The sequence below is a fragment of the Chiloscyllium punctatum genome, chromosome 37 (assembly GCF_047496795.1).
Source record: "Chiloscyllium punctatum isolate Juve2018m chromosome 37, sChiPun1.3, whole genome shotgun sequence".
Taxonomy (NCBI): domain Eukaryota; kingdom Metazoa; phylum Chordata; class Chondrichthyes; order Orectolobiformes; family Hemiscylliidae; genus Chiloscyllium; species Chiloscyllium punctatum.
The window spans coordinates 44,531,535-44,547,677 of NC_092775.1; the positions used below are offsets into that span (position 1 = coordinate 44,531,535).

Sequence of the window (16,143 nt, forward strand, 5' to 3'; positions counted from 1 at the left end):
TTGCACCGATTTCCCACCAACTCAGTTATGGCTGCCTCATGGCAGCAGTATGCATCACAACCTCAAAAACCAATAAATATTGGCTGACAAATTCAGAAAAATGTGAGCAACTCAAAGCAATCACAACCATAGGTCGATGGCACATCGACGCGCAGAACATACAATTGGGCACAGATCCCACGTAAAGTTATGCTGCACTTTATGCTTTACTTGTTCATGGGATACAAGGTCAGCCTTCATTGCCCATCTCTAAATTACGCTCGAGAAGGTGGAGGTGAGCTATCTTCTTAAACTGTGACAGTAAACGTAATAGAGTCATATCCACAGTATCATTATAGGAAGGGAGTTCCAGGATTTTGACCACTAATGATGGAACAGTTTCTTCCTAACGCTGAATTGTGAGAGACTCGCAGGTGATGGTGCACCTGCACAACTGAAGGAGTAAATATTTTCCAATAGTTTCAGAGTGGACAATTGCATTAGCAATTTATAGTAGCATTCCTTTTGATCCCAGCAACAGCCATCCCATGATATTCATACAAACAGTTTGCCATTATCTGCCCTATCCCACAAACTCTCCTGTTCCTCTTTTGTTACTCTTTGTCCTCTCTCTTCAATTCACACTGGTATTTATCACTGGTTTATAATCTGTTTAAATATTCCTTCAGCAGGATCTCTCCTGGTTCTCCACTCCATGCAACAGCATTCAGTTTTCTGGATTAACAGTAAGATTCCAAAGTTATGCGGAAAGGATAAATGCAGTAGTGTGGTGGTGGGCTTGGAGTACAACTGACTTTGGTCAGCAAATGCAGGCAACTTGAAAATCCCAATGATATGAAACACAGAAAATTAACATATGCAGAGTTATTCCATATGTGACGGCAGGCTGGGATCTGCATTATGGATGGATACAGATCAAATGGGCTCCATTTGAAATCAGTTGGAAAGCTTCTGAAAGACATCTTAGTCGTATAAAAATAATTACAGGATTGTCAGATCAGTCAGGGAACATTGGGACACTGACTAACTAAAGAGGGACATGCACGCCCCCAAATGTTAATGGTGATAGTAAACGGGAAGGAGTGCAAGGCCAGCAGTGGACAAAATTTCAATGATTATGAATGAAATTAAAAACCAATGACTGAGGACGGTTTTCAAGTTTTTGAACCAAGTCTAATTGTCAAAATTCATTCTGTATGAAAAGCAAAAAGTACAGAACCTCAAATCCAGTTCATTAAAAATTGGCAGTGTCCAAAAACTGGGCATTAGATTTTCCTTAATGAGTAATATTGAAAAACTGAAGTGGGCAATTTGGCCATGTTTTGCATTTGTATGTTGTGGCTCCATGCTAAATAGTAGCTTTACATTCCTCTCCATCTTACATTGTTTCATCTGAACTGTCCATGCCCTGAACCATTCAAACAAAATTCTGGAAATATCCAAAAAAGATACACAGTTAACTGCAGGATCCTTAGCAGCATTAATGTACAGGGGTCTTGGGTCCTTGTCCATAGTTCCCTGAAAATGGCCAGACAAGTAGATAGGTTGGTAAAGGCAGCATATGGCATGCTGGCCTTTGCTAGTTGGGGTATTGAGTAGAAGAGTCAGGAAATGATGTTCCAACTTTATAAGACCTTGAGTAGGCTGCACTTTGAGTGTTGCATTCAATTCTGGTTGCTACATTACAGAAAGAATTTGGAGGCTTTGTAGTGAGTGCAGAAGAGGTTTACTCGGATGCTGCCTGGGTTAGAGGGTATGAGCAATAAGGGAGAGGCTGGAGAAACTGGGATTATTTTCTCTGGAGCGGTGGAGGCTAGAGTAAGACCCGAAAGAAGTTTATAAAATTATGAGGGGCATAGAAAGGTATAGAAAGGGGTTGATCTTCAGAATCTTTTTCCCAGAATTGAAATTGATTGATTGATTTAATTTATTGTCATGTCTACTTAAGTACAGTGAAAAGCTTTGTTTGCAAGCATTACATGTAGATTATAGTGAGCAAGGATGAACAGATCATAGGGTGAAAAAATACTCTGACAGAATGAGGCAATATGATTACATGACACAGGATGTGCACAAGGCAAGAACAACAATAAGATGATCAATATTACTTGAAGTTAGAGAGTTTGTTCATCAGTCTAATAATGGCAAGGAAGAAATGTCTAATATTAGAGAGCATGCATTTAAGGTGGGTGGGGTGGTTGGTGAGTTTGAAAGGAGATGAGAAGGGCAAGTCTTTTTTAATACACAGAGTGTGGTAGGTGTCTGGATTATAATATCTGGGATAGTAGTGGAGGTGCTTTTAGATAAGCACAAGCAGCAGCAAGGAACAGAGGGATACGGATCATTGACAGGCAGAAGGGATTGGTTTAAATTGGCATCGTGTTCAACACAACATAATGGGCCGAAGGGCCTGTTCCTATGCTGTACTGTTCTATGTTCTATGACAGCCTTGATCTCGAGGATGCCAGATTTGATGTACCATATCTGTATTTTACATTTCTTTTAAAATTGGATCAGCTTTCTAATAACAAAGTTGCCTCAAATAAACACATAGTCGAAAAATGTGACTCTGGAAAGTACAGTAGGTCAGGCAGCATCCGAGGAGCAGGAGAATCGACATTTCGGACATGTGCCCTTCTCCTGCTCCTCAGATGCTGCCTGACCTGCTGTACTTTTCCAGAGTCACTTTTCAACTCTGATTTCCAGCATCTGCAGCCCTCACTTTATCTCTGCCTCAGATAAAAAGCTAATTATTTTTACTGACAGGAAACATACTTTAGTAGAAGCCTTATCCAACTTAAGATATAAAAGCTAATTATATGATTAAAGTAATTAACAAAACAAAATTAAACATGAGCCCACTGTCACAGTTTTGAAATGATGGCCTATTGTCTGTCAAAATTATAAATCACATTTGACCATTTGAATCAGTGCTTTACTTTGACACATCTGACTTAAAGCATTCATCCGATATGTTTGTCAATAACAGGACATACCAGTGGAGTGGATGGAGTGATGTGAGTCTTCTACAAAGTGTTTTAGACTTTGGTGTGGGATGACCATGGGATCTCCAATATCAGGATTCTTAGCCACTCTCCCCTATGTCAAAGACATCTTGGAATTGACTGCCAGACTACTCAGACCTCTTGGCATCATGGTAGCCCACAAACCCACCAATACACTAAAACAGCAGCTAATGATCTTGAAGGACCCTATACAGACAACAAGCAAAACTAATGTCATTTACAAAACACCTTGCAAGAGCTGAAGCAAACATTTCATTGGACAAACAGGCAGAAAACTAACCACCAGACTACATGGACATCAACCAGCCACAAAAAGAACATAACCCACTCTCACTAGTATCCTTATATACAGATAAGGAATGACACCACTTCGACTGGGCCAACACATCCATCCGAGGACAAGCCAAACAGAGACATGCATGGGAATCCCTAAAAGCTTAGCATTCCAACCAGAACTCTATCAACAAACACATTGACTTGGATCCCATTTGCAACCCCTCAGAAATAGAATAGGAAATGACATCACCACCCCCAAGGAAACCTAAACACAAGTAGAAATTGGACCATGCCACCAGTGCTTCATCCGAAGGCTTATTGATGATGTTACCTGGTATGGTGATGAAACATCTGACAATGAACATTCTAGCTCAGCGAGCAAACTCACATCCAAATGTCTAGAAAATGTCCTTCTACATTTAAGCAATGAGAATGACCTCTCTCTCAACGTTGGCAAAACTAAGGAACTAATCCTTGACTTCAGAAAGGAAGGAGAAGAACACGCCCCCCATCTACACCAATGGAATAACGGTCGAGAGGGTGGAAAGCGTCAAGTTCCTCGAAGTGGTGATAACCGAGGACCTGTCCTGGACGTCCCACGTAGATGAGACAGTCAAGGCAGCACAATAACGCCTCTTCCTCCTCAGATGGCTCAGAAAATTTGGCATGTCCATAAGGACCCTCACCAACTTCTACAGATGCATCATGGAGAGCATATTGTACAGGTGCATAATGACATGGTATGGTAACTGCTCTGTCCAGGACCATAAGAAGCTACAGAAGGTGGTATGCACAGTCCAGATGGACAAGACAACTTTCCATCCATGGAGTCCATTTACTTGGCTCACTGCCACAGAAAAGCTCATTGCACCCCAGTAATGATCTCCTACAACCTCTTCTATCAGGAAGATACCAGAAGCCTGAACACAAGCACCAGCAGTTTCAGAAACTGCTTCTTCCCCGCCATTATTAGACTGATGAATAGACTCTTTAGCCTCAAATAATGCTTATCCTGCTAATGCTTATCTCACCTAGCACACACCCCATGCAGTTGAACCTGGATGCCTCTGTCTAAAGTCGTTCTGATCTGTACATCCTTGCTTACTGTGATCTGCTTATACTGCTCATAAACAAAGCTTTCCACTGTACCTCGGTACGTATGACAATAAAAAAACAACCAAAATTCAAGTTGCCATCAACAAACTTCAGGGCTAGACAGATGTGAAGTAACAGAATGGGATTGTTACAGAGTATGGGAAAGCAAAACAAAAACAAAATTCCTGCAGATGGCACATGATGGTTAAAAATTCCTCAACACATGAAGCATTTTTTTTCAGAACATGTTGTGATATCACATCCCAGTGAGATCAACTAATGTTAAAGCCATAATTGTAACTTTTCAGAGGTCTCTATATTAATATTTCATTATTCAATAAGCAACAACTGCTTTCTTGCAGATCCAGCACACAAATTGAAACCTTAAAACCACATTTTTCAAAAACATCAGGGAACGTATCACCTCTATGGCTGAGACACTGACCTCTCACCTCTGTTACCCAAGACTAAGTCTAGCACAGGTTTATTTATCTGGCAAATGCAAATCCCCAAAACCAGGTGGTAGCCTTTGAATTGACTGAGTTTACAGCGATTAGTCTGCAGAGGGAATTCTCCTCAGTTGCATTTTTGTGTCTCTCCATGTGCTGAAGTACTGTGATAGAGGGGCATGCTCTGAAAAAGGATCACTCTCATCATGGTAGCTCAAAACCTGTCATTTGATCGATGACGCGTACCACAAGGAACTGGTTAGTAATTTCTCATGTTTCCCATTCTTTGATGAAATGCTAGCTGGTAGATCTGGCTCAGGAAGGTTGCTCCATATGAAGTACTCAGCTGGAAGGCTGACAGCAGGATCTAATTGATTTGGTCCCTCAGCCAGAGACCCAACGCAAAACCAGCCAGGTTATCTCAACCTAGTCAACAGCATTTCTTGGCAGTATATTGACCAACATGAGAGAATCACCAACATTCCTCACTCTGACTAAAGCTAGTTGAATCTTCCAATCCTGTTTTATTTCTGAATGCAGACACTTAAATCTGAATACAGCCTCCCACCTGCATTCTTGCATGGTGGACCACAGATTTGCTGTGTTGAATTCTCAGGTCAAGCTTGCTCTCAGGTATTTTTTAATTAACCTGTGCGATATGGGCATCACTGGCTGGCCATCATTTATTGTCTGTCCCTGGTTGCCCTTGAGAAGGTGGTGATGAGCTACCTGCTTGAACTGCTACAGTCCACCTCTGTGGGTTGACCCACAATGCCATTAGTTAGGGGCCCACAAGGTTCAGATTGACAGACACTGTCTGTGAGGTTCAGTGCTTTTTTAAGAAAAAAAACCTCCCTATGGGCTGGCCACTCAAAGTTCGTCACTTTGGCAACATGAGTCACAAGGGTTTTGTATTCAGGTAAAAACACTGTTGTCAATCCTTTGCACTCCCAAACATCATGTTATCTTGAAACTAAATAAATGGATTAAATCCCAACAGTCTACAAAAACCTGACATTCCCAAGATGTTTGTGGAACTTTGCACAGCAGCAGTCTACTAACCCTCAGCATAGATACCTTGGTTGCTGTGAAAGGTTTTATAGGCGTTAAAACCCTTCTTCCCAGTAAAACAATTTGGACACCCTTTAAACTTGAATACCCAAGCCAAAGCTTGCTGTCATCAGAATTGAGATTAGGTCACAGACATAGACATCATTTTAATCCTCTATTCTAGCCTAAATAATAAAAAGGTCTAAAACTATCTTAAATCACCCCACATTAGCAACAGAACATCCATCTTTGACCAGTTTCTGTTAAAAGACTGCAAATTAAAAAGTAGCACCACTAGTGCAACTTTGCTGGTACCTGGAATAAGCAGATGACCTTATGGAGAAAGACTCAACAAGCCAGGTCTGTATTGGCTGGAGTTTAGAATAGTCAGAGGTGAATTAATTGAAACATACAAGATCCTGAGGGGACTTGACTGTGTGGATGTGGATAGGATTTTTCCTTTTGTGGGAGAATCTAGATCATAGTTTAAAAATAAAGGGGCCGCCCATTTAAGAGCAAGAAGAAGAAAAAGAAAAAAAAAGAAAAATCCCCTCAGAGGGTTGTCTCTCATTGGAATCCCCTTTCTCAAAAGGCAGATGTAGAACCTTTTTGATATTTTTAAGGCAGAGATAGATTCTTAATTTCCAAGGGGTAGAAGATTATTGAGCATATCGAGAAATGTAGAGTTGACGTTAGTTCAGATAGATAGTGGAGCAGACTCAAAAGGGCTGAGTGGCCTATGCTTATTTGTACATTTTTTCAAGAAACTACTTGGCTATCGACTTGGACATGTCACTTTTACTATCATAATTAACCCCAAGGTATAATTAATGTCTATATAATAAAAGCTGTTGAAAACAGAAAATCTGTGTGCGTTAGAGAGGTTTTACTCATCTAGTTTATAAAAGATACTTCTGGGCCATTTCCTTTTTAGACCAGTAATTCCCTTCTGTTTTGGAGCCCTACTGTGTGCCAAAATAAAGGATGTTGAGGAATTTGAGTGAATGAACCAACACCCTACTGCTTCTGATGAGTTTGGCACACTAGAAATAGGAATTTGAACTGTTAAATAAACATAAATCAAAACATTGGGTTCTCTTCCAGCAAAATAAAAGCTGAAGCAAATTAAAAACATAGCAATATGCAACCATGCAGCCATTCTACACCAAAAGAGACTGAAGACCTCAATAGTACTAATAACACTGAAGTGGACAAAAAAAAAGATTATTGAATATGTTTGTCCCAGTAAAAACCATAAGTGACAAGTTCATGACTGTGTCTGTGGTACACCATCCTTCCTTATTTTTCTCAGTATTCTAGACTATGTCACAGTTAACCATCTATCACCCTCGAACTGTTCTCCCCTGTTGTCCAGCTGCACTGGGTTCGAGGGGTGAAAAGCAAGAATCAAGACATGACAATTAAATGACTTGCAACAGAGTTGCAATCCAAAACCGAGCAGGATTAGGCTCTTTCGATGGGGAAAAAATAAATTAATTGTGACCCGTAACAAAAATTACATGGTGATTACCACATGATGAATTGCTGATATATGTTTTTTTCTGACAACTGAGGTTCTGTTTTGAGAGAGTACATGCATAAATTTACTCTTTCCTTTTAAATTTCAATAATGCTTTTAAAATTCTGGTATATTAGGTCCATCTGTTCACCTTCATTTTGTTAAAGTTTGAAAAGTATCAAAAATGTTTAACATTAATGGATTGATTTAAAAATGGGCATTTTAAATGTCTAATCATACACTAATGGCAGAACATGTATTATCATGGAGTCTTGACAGCAGGATGAGTTGTCTTACCCCAAGGGGCAGCATGGTGGCTCAATGATTAATACTGCTGCCTCACAGCATCAAGGAACCTGGGTTCAATTCCACCCTCAGGCAAATGTTGGCACATTCTCCATGTATCTACAAAATTATGAGGGGCATGGATAGGATAAATAGACAAAGTCTTTTCCCTGGGGTTGGGGAGTCCAGAACTAGAGGGAATAGGTTTAGGGTGAGAGGGGAAAGATATAAAAGAGACCTAAAGGGGCAATTTTTTCATGCAGAGGGTGGTACATGTATGGAATGAGCTGCCAGAGGAAGTGGTGGAGACTAGTACAATTGCAACATTTAAAAGGCATTTGGATGGGTATATGAATAGGAAGGGTTTGGAGGAATATGGGCCTGGTGCTGGCAGATGGGACTAGATTGGGTTGGGATATCTTGTTGGCATGGACAAGTTGGACCGAAGGGTCTATTTCCATGCTGTAAATCTCTATAGCTCTATGAATCTATATGCAGATTAGGTGAAGTGGCCTAGAAGTGCCTAGGTAGATTAGCCATGGGAAATGCAGGTTAACAGGGATAGGGGAGGAGGGGAGTGGGTCTGGGTGGGATGCGTTGAATGGCCTACTTCCACACTGCAGGGATTGTATGATCAAAGTCTCTGAATGTGGCACTGGTAATGATGCAAGGTATGAAGGCATAGTGGGCTACTGTTGCAAGTTTCCTCGCAGCTATCTAGCTCAGGATGAAAAGAAATGCAGAATAAGAGACATCTTGCACCATAACAAATAAATGATGGGCCTAAATTAATGTGCAATTGTTTGAACAGTCTGAGAAAAACTACACACAACTGTGAGGAAGAAAGAAGAAGTGACAAAAAAAAGTTGGCTGCTTTTATTCCCAGGAAACTTCTTCAATCAACTCCCAGTCAGTGCAAGATGGCATCCATTCCACTGGAAATGCAAACATTTGATTTGATAAACAGCAGCAACATTGTTTGGACAGAAGTGCTTTAATAAGGATTTTTTTGCAGAATTGCCAAGGATAATGTTTTCTAAGCAGCTACTTTAGAACAACTCATTGCAGAAGAATGTCTAACTATCATTATAATCGTTCAACCCTACAGGTCAAAGCAAGGAACGATAACTGTGACTGTTTCACATTGGACTATTTGGGTACTCTCTCTAGGTCAGTTGATACTTGCATAATATTAACTTCGAAAAGGCCACACAGAGATAGTAATTACTGCATCCATGAAACCAGATAACTCAAACCAAATTCACTAATTGTTTAAAGAAAAGCTTGTCAGAAAAGGAACAGCATTTCCAATCCTATTAACATTTCAAAGCTGCTAGTCTCACTGTCATGTGGACAACTGCTACTAAATGGTGCCCCCTCACCAGTCAGGAGAGAATCCAAACTCTGCCAGGACATTAAATGCTACATTATGATTTTGCATTGAGCTCATCTTGGAACCAATCCCATGTACACAAAGCACTCAGGATGGTTTAATTGCCAACTTAAGTTCCCATGTTACAAACTCTAATGTCAGCCTACATGGAGAGAATAAGTGTGCTGTGGAAAACAAGCCATTTTTCAACTTACAAAGTGTTCAGATTCCTCAGTCGCTTGAAGGCGGCTGGACGAATTTCTTTAATACGATTGAACCGTAGATCCCTGCAATAAATGAAAAACAATGCATTGTTTACTTTAAAATGAATGAAGAAGTGTATTTTTAAGTTTAATTTGTGAAACTTCAGCCACATTTTGGCCATTGAGAAAATATTTGGAAAAGCATGTGGTATTGGAGCAATGGCAAGTAATTCGTTGAGAGATAAAGGACAGAGTGTGAAGACAAAAACTGTCCTATGATTAGTAGGATATGACAAGTGACACTTTTAGGAATCTGTTCAGAATCTTCAGCTTTTCACAATAAAGATTAATCTTGGATGAATGAATCCAGAATCCTGCATGCAAATCTTTGTTAAATTCACTCATGGGATGTGGGCTGGACCAGCATTTATTGCCTATCCATAATTGCCCAGGGGGCAGTTAAGAGTAAACCATATTGCTGTGGGTCTGGGTCTGACCCACAGACCAGGTAAGGATGGGAATGTCCTTCCTTAAATGACTTAAGCAAACCAGATTGGTTTTTCCAACAATCAACAATGATTTCACAGTCATCATTACACCCTTAATTCCAGATTCTTGTTGAATTCAAATTCCACTCTCTGACACGACAAATTTGAACCCAAGTCCCCAGAACATTAACTGAGTTTCTGGATTAATAGACCACAACAAATATCACTAGGCCATTGCCTTCCACGTTTCTTCAAAATAGTATCATTATTTCATTTACCTTAATGACAACACGTCTGAGAAAGCAGCACTCCTTCAGTGAAATAATAGAGCATCAGCCTTCATTTCTGTGTTTAAGTGCTGAAATGGGACTGCAACCTCTAAATCTTCTTAGAGGCAAGATACGTTCCCAATTCAACCACAGCAGTCAACAGATTTACAATCAAAATCTCGATACACTATAATAGTGATTTCAATACCAACATTACTAACAAGCTGTTATGAAATCAATTTCATCTTTCCAGAAGAGGTCAATTATCTTTCAAGTTCACCAAATGAATCACTAATATGGGCTGGAGAAATCCGTAAAAGAGAAACACTAAAGGTCATTTGTGCTCATCACGTGTCTAAAGCTACTACGGGCAACATGGATGATGCATGAATGTATTCAAAATAGATGGGTTTATAATTTAGCTATGCATAGCAAATGGAATAATGAGCTGTGTATATTCATGTTCCTCAACATTGCTCAGGGATAAAATAACATTTTTTTCTCCAACTCAAAACCTTCATGGCTTTTCTCATTTTCTTCTACTTTTCTGTAATGTACCATGTTGGGTACCGACTAGTAATCCACATTCTCTTAGGCTAAATCCACATTCTATGGAGGCATCCAGACAGAATTGCAACCTCCATCTTCAGCACAATCATTTACCCGAGATTACCTTCTATGCTGGAGGGCCTCAATATAAAGACTCTCTCCCACGGACTCAGTATTATTCATCCTACTCAACACAGTGAAATAGCCCAATATAAAGTCATAATATTTTTGTGACAAAGTTTAAATTATCCTTCATTATTTTTGCTGTCCCTTTGGAGATAATTAGTCACATCATCTTCCTCCAATTCCTCACTAGTGTTGACTTGTGTCCTTCATTTCTTTTAAAAATGGCTCTGGGTTCAGTGGATGCTGGTTTACTTGTACTCACTTCTGTGCTTTGTGATGATTTTACTTTAAAAAGATTATTTTGTCCTGAGTTTTTTTTTTAAAAGAGAGGTTGTAAATGCAGAGGTACCAAACTAGCTACTGAAAACAGCCTAAGTAAATAACTTAGGAGGCCTCCGGGTTTTTTTTAAAAAAGCAGTTGTAACAATGGAAAGGGAGTGGCCTGTTCTCACAGCCTAAGCGCTCTAGTTTTTTTTAAGCTGTAGCAGTCAGAAGCTGTTTGAGGTCCCACAAGAGTTACAGCTCCAGGAAATTATTCCTAACTGCTTTCTCCAAAATCTCTCTTGATGTTGTTTCTGCTGGATTGGAGAACTGCATATAAGAATCTGTGTCTGAATTTACCTTTTTGCCAAGATGTGCGCTTATGGGATATCACTATATTGGAACAATTAGTTAGTGATAGGCCCTGCATTTATCATTCAGCAAGTTTTCCAATAGTTAAGTTATTCTAAATTCCTCTCTCTTTTGTTTGTATCTTAACTATAGTGTTTAAATAAATTGTATTTTGCTTAATGTCAAGGAGTTTGACCAGTTGCATCACACCTGGAACACACACTTCACATCTATCTTTAAAATAAGAAAAAGTTAGGGTCGAGGCTACCTTCTAAAAATATTTTGAGGGGGTCTGGTCTGGTCTGGTCCAGTCCATAATGGCTGACATTGCATAGATAAAATTATGGTGAATAAAATTCCCTTGATAAGTAAAGGTCATTCTGCTATAATGTGCATTTCGTTAGTGCAAATTTGCTATAATGCATTTGATGAAGGGGGGGGGGGGGGGGGGCTTGTTTTTAAAGCGCAAACTTTTACAACGTGTATTGGCTGTAATGTGATTACATCACCAACACTTTAAGCACCGTTTCTAAAGAGCTATTTTTCTATAACACTGGGTTGCACAAGAATGCAACCATTGCATTAAAGAACTACCTGTATTTGCTAAATGATATAGACTTGGATGTACTGAACATAACTTCAAGTTGACAAATGACAAGTCACAAATGTAACCAGTAATGAAGAGAATAGCAAAGACTTCATTAGACATATAGACTAGTTCAATAGGTAAAACACAAGGTAGAAAAAATTTAACGCAGAGAAATGTGAAGTGATTATTTTTATTAGGAAGAATGCGGGGCAATATATTTGGACAATCTTAAAGGAAATACATAAACAGACCTGAAGGAGTATACACAGAAATCTTTGAAGGTGGCAGAACACATTGAGAAGGCTGTTAAAAAGCATTTGAATCTGTGACTTATTACCAAAGCACAGCTAAGAAAAGCAAGGAAGCGGCACTAAATCCTTATTAAATTCTGGTTAGGTGTTTGCTGGAATAGTAGTTTTGATGAAGTACATTCAATAGCAGAAGGTTTAGTAACCAAAGGAGGTAAATTTAAGTCGACTGCCAAATACTCAGAGTAAGAATGTTTTTAGTACAGTGTTGAGATCTCTGGAATGCAATATCTAAAAGATGGAAGCAGATTCAACAAAAAAATTCTCAAAAGGAAATTGAACAAATATTTGCAAGGAAAAACATAAAAGGTAACAGCAAGTAAATTAGACTAACTGGATAGTTCAAATCAAAAAGCTAGCAGTTATAATGGGCTGAATGGCCTATATCATTTTGATTCTTTGATACTTTTAGTAGCTCTGATGAAAGGTCATTTAGACTCAAAATGTTTGACACCACCTGACTGGCTGTGAGCTCCAGAATTGTGTGTTTTCAGAGCTGGTTAGGGTACTTAGAGAAGGCAATCTCCAACTGGCAATGGCAGCATCAAGAAAAGATTAAGCAAAGGAGAAGAAAGATATAAAAGGGACCTAAAGAGCAACTTTTTCACACAGAGGGTGGTGTAGGTATGGAATGAGCTGCCAGAGGAAGTGGTGGAGGCTGGCACAATTGCCACATTTGAAAAGGCATCTGGATAATTATATGAATAGTAAGGGTTTGGACGGATATAGGCTGGGTGCTGGCAAATGGGACTAGATTGGGTTGGGATATCTGGTCAGCATGGACGAGTTGGACCAAAGTGTCTGTTTCCATGCTGTATATCTCTATGACTCTGTGACTATGACTCTATGAGTCATAAATCAAATGAGTGAAGAACACATTCAGAAACATGAAGCGGAGTGAGGTGGAAAAGATAGGTATGGCCAAGACCATGGGGTGTTTTGCAAATGAGCACAAGGATTTAAGTGGATATGTAGGCAGATATGAAGCCAGCAAAGGAATGAACTCATTTATATTGAATTCTCCAATATGTGAAACAGGCAGCTGGCTCTTATTAGAGATTATATATTGCAGCAAAGAAAGATCCTATTGTATGAATGACAGTTCTGATTTTAAAATGTTCTTTCACATATAATATTTCACCAACACTTTGTGGTATTCCATTTATCCCACGAGAATGACAACTGGAAACAAAATTGTAAATTATTATTTTGTTCTTTTAGTTTGCAGATTGATTCACAAATGGAATACAGTTAATTAAATAATGCTAATTATCATAATGGTTCACAGAGTTATGTTTACCTAATGAGTTGCCAAGTCAGTACACCCTATATCGAATTCACTGGCTGTACTGAAGATCAATGATATCAGATAATAAAAATCAACTGCATGCGAGAATATGTTTTTCTTCTTTTGGGGGAGGGGAGGGCATGAGAAAGCACAGTAAATGAAAAAGAAAAATTAGGGATAGAGTTTCCTTGATTTACCCCAGAGGTCTTTGGATTGCACTCAGACTTGGACTCAGATGTGATATCCCTAGTCTCCTCCCAATAAATAGCCAATAAATTGGTGACTGTGTAGAGGGCATTATATTACATGCTCAAAACAATCAGATATTCAGACAGGGCTAAACATTAATTCTTAAAAAATACAGCAATTAGACTGATTCCACTTTAGTTATAAATGGAGTTGTATGTCCAAGAATCGAATTTGTTGGAACCAACTGGACTAGCTACATCATTGTCGTCACAGCATTAGGACAGAGGTCGATGATAAGGGCTCGTCTTCTGATCTATGCAAATGCTCCACGATCCACAATGCTCACATCAAGAATGGGATTAAAATTCACCATTTTCCTGCATGGGCTCTCCTGTTGCCTTTAAGTTTTGTTGCCAAGCAACAACCCAAAAGTACTCATACAGGTAGAGAAGAAATCAGCCCATTTTACATTTGGGCATGATGGAAGCTATGAAAAAAATCACAGCTTCCCAACACTGAAACGAATAGGCAGTTCACAGTGTAAAAGTACTAAAAGTGACATTGATGGATGGACTGTAAAAATTCATCACCATTTCAGAACATGACAGTTCAAACGGTCAGTGCTTCCCCAGGTGAATTCAATATGCATTTCATTTATCACCAATACATAGCCAACAGCCAATAAACCTACTTCAAAAGCGTGGAGTTGGAATGAGGCCATTAACCGGCACTTACAAGAATACAAAGATGCAAAGAACGGTATAGCACAGGAACAAGCCCTTCAGTCAACCAACACTGTGCCAACAAATGATGCCTTTCTACACTAAATAACTTTTGCCTCTACATGGTCTGTATTCCTCTATTCCCTGCCCATTCATGTATCTGTCAAAATGCCTCAAACATTGCTATTGTATCCACCCCCACCACCTCTTCTGGCAATGCATTCCAGGCACTTACCAACCTGTTTAAAAAAAAACTTGTCCCTCACATCTCCTTTAAACTTACCCCTTGACTGACTTATTTAGCCACTTAAGGACTCCTTTGTCCAGGGAGTAGGGAGACCATCCATCACTCATCCCATGACCCCTGCCTTCAAACGTGTTGTTCAGGGAATGTAAAATCCAGCCCAATGAGTAGTAATATCATGGAACTGCATGTGATACATCACCCTGAAAAACCTTTATCAGCCTCTTCCTTCTTTGTTGCTGGTCAATATTCTAGAATTCACTACCTAACACCCAGACAACACCAAGATTGGAGTGGACCAAAAAGGTGACAACCCAACTCTTTGTCAAGGCAATGATGGATGGATAAATTACCAAAATCAACATCATCCACATTCTTTAAAATAAACCATTTAAAAAAAATTCACGAGTCCATCAGATTTCCACTGCTCCATGTAGTCACAAAATACATTCACATAAAGGAGCCACTTGGTCTTATCTTTCCCAAATGCCAATACTGCCTCCTTATTACCATGCCCAACAGAATCTGGTCTGTAGAATCTCACTTCAACTCTCAACTATTCTCCATCCAATGATGCGGCACGGTGGCTCAGTGGTTAGCATTGCTGCCTCCCAGTACCAGGGATCAGTGTTCAATTCCCACCTCGGGCAACTGTCTGTGTGGAGTTTGCACATTCTCCCTGCATCTGCGTGGGTTTCCTCCAGGTGCTCTGGTTTCCTCCCATAGTCCAAAGAGGTGCAGGTTAGGTGAATTGGCCATGCTAAATTGCCTGTAGTGTCAGGTGCATTAGTCAGGGGTGAATGTAGGGGAATGGGTCTGGGTGGGTTGCTGTTTGGAGGATCGGTGTGGACTTGTTGGGCTGAAGAGCCTGTTTCCACATTGTAGTGAATCTAAAAGGGGTGGCATGGTGGCTCAGTGGTTAGCACTGCTGCCTCACAACACCAGGGACCCGGGTTCAATTCCAGCCTCGGGCAGCTATCTATGTGGAGTTTGCACATTCTCATGTCTGCGTGAGTTTCCTCCGGGTACTCCGGTTTCCCCCCACAATCCAAAAGATCAGGTGCACATCAGGTGAATTGGCCATGCTAAATTGTCTGTAGTGCTAGGTGCATTAGGCAGGGGTAAATATAGGGTTGGGGTGGGTTACTCTTCAGAGGATCGGTGTGGACTTGTTGGGCCAAAGGGCCTGTCTCCATACAATAGGGAATCTAATCTAATCTAATCTAATATGCTTCCTGACCACTGTTTTCTATTTGCCCTTCATCTACCTTCATTTGTTGTCTCATTACTCTGTCAAAGCTGATAATATTTCAGAGTTAATTTCTAAATCCTGTTGTTATGTATCACACACATGGATAATACTTATTCAGAGGGATGCAGTTTATACACATGTGCAGTTTGCTCTAATTTTGGAGATAATCTCTCATCACTGGACCATACTTTCTAATCCAGAAAGAATTTAAAAAGAACCACTTCAGCTTATC

At 39.8% G+C, this 16,143-nt stretch overlaps 1 protein-coding gene across 2 annotated transcripts in view; it reads right to left on the minus strand.

Moving 5' to 3' along the window:
* LOC140463064 (peroxidasin-like) overlaps positions 1-16,143 on the minus strand; it is a 200,236-nt gene that overhangs the window by 106,897 nt on the left and 77,196 nt on the right. For both annotated transcript variants that reach the window (XM_072556721.1, XM_072556722.1), the window contains exon 2: positions 9,288-9,359. In XM_072556721.1, coding sequence (XP_072412822.1) covers positions 9,288-9,359 — 72 coding nt within the window. The remainder of the gene's footprint in view (positions 1-9,287; positions 9,360-16,143) is intronic.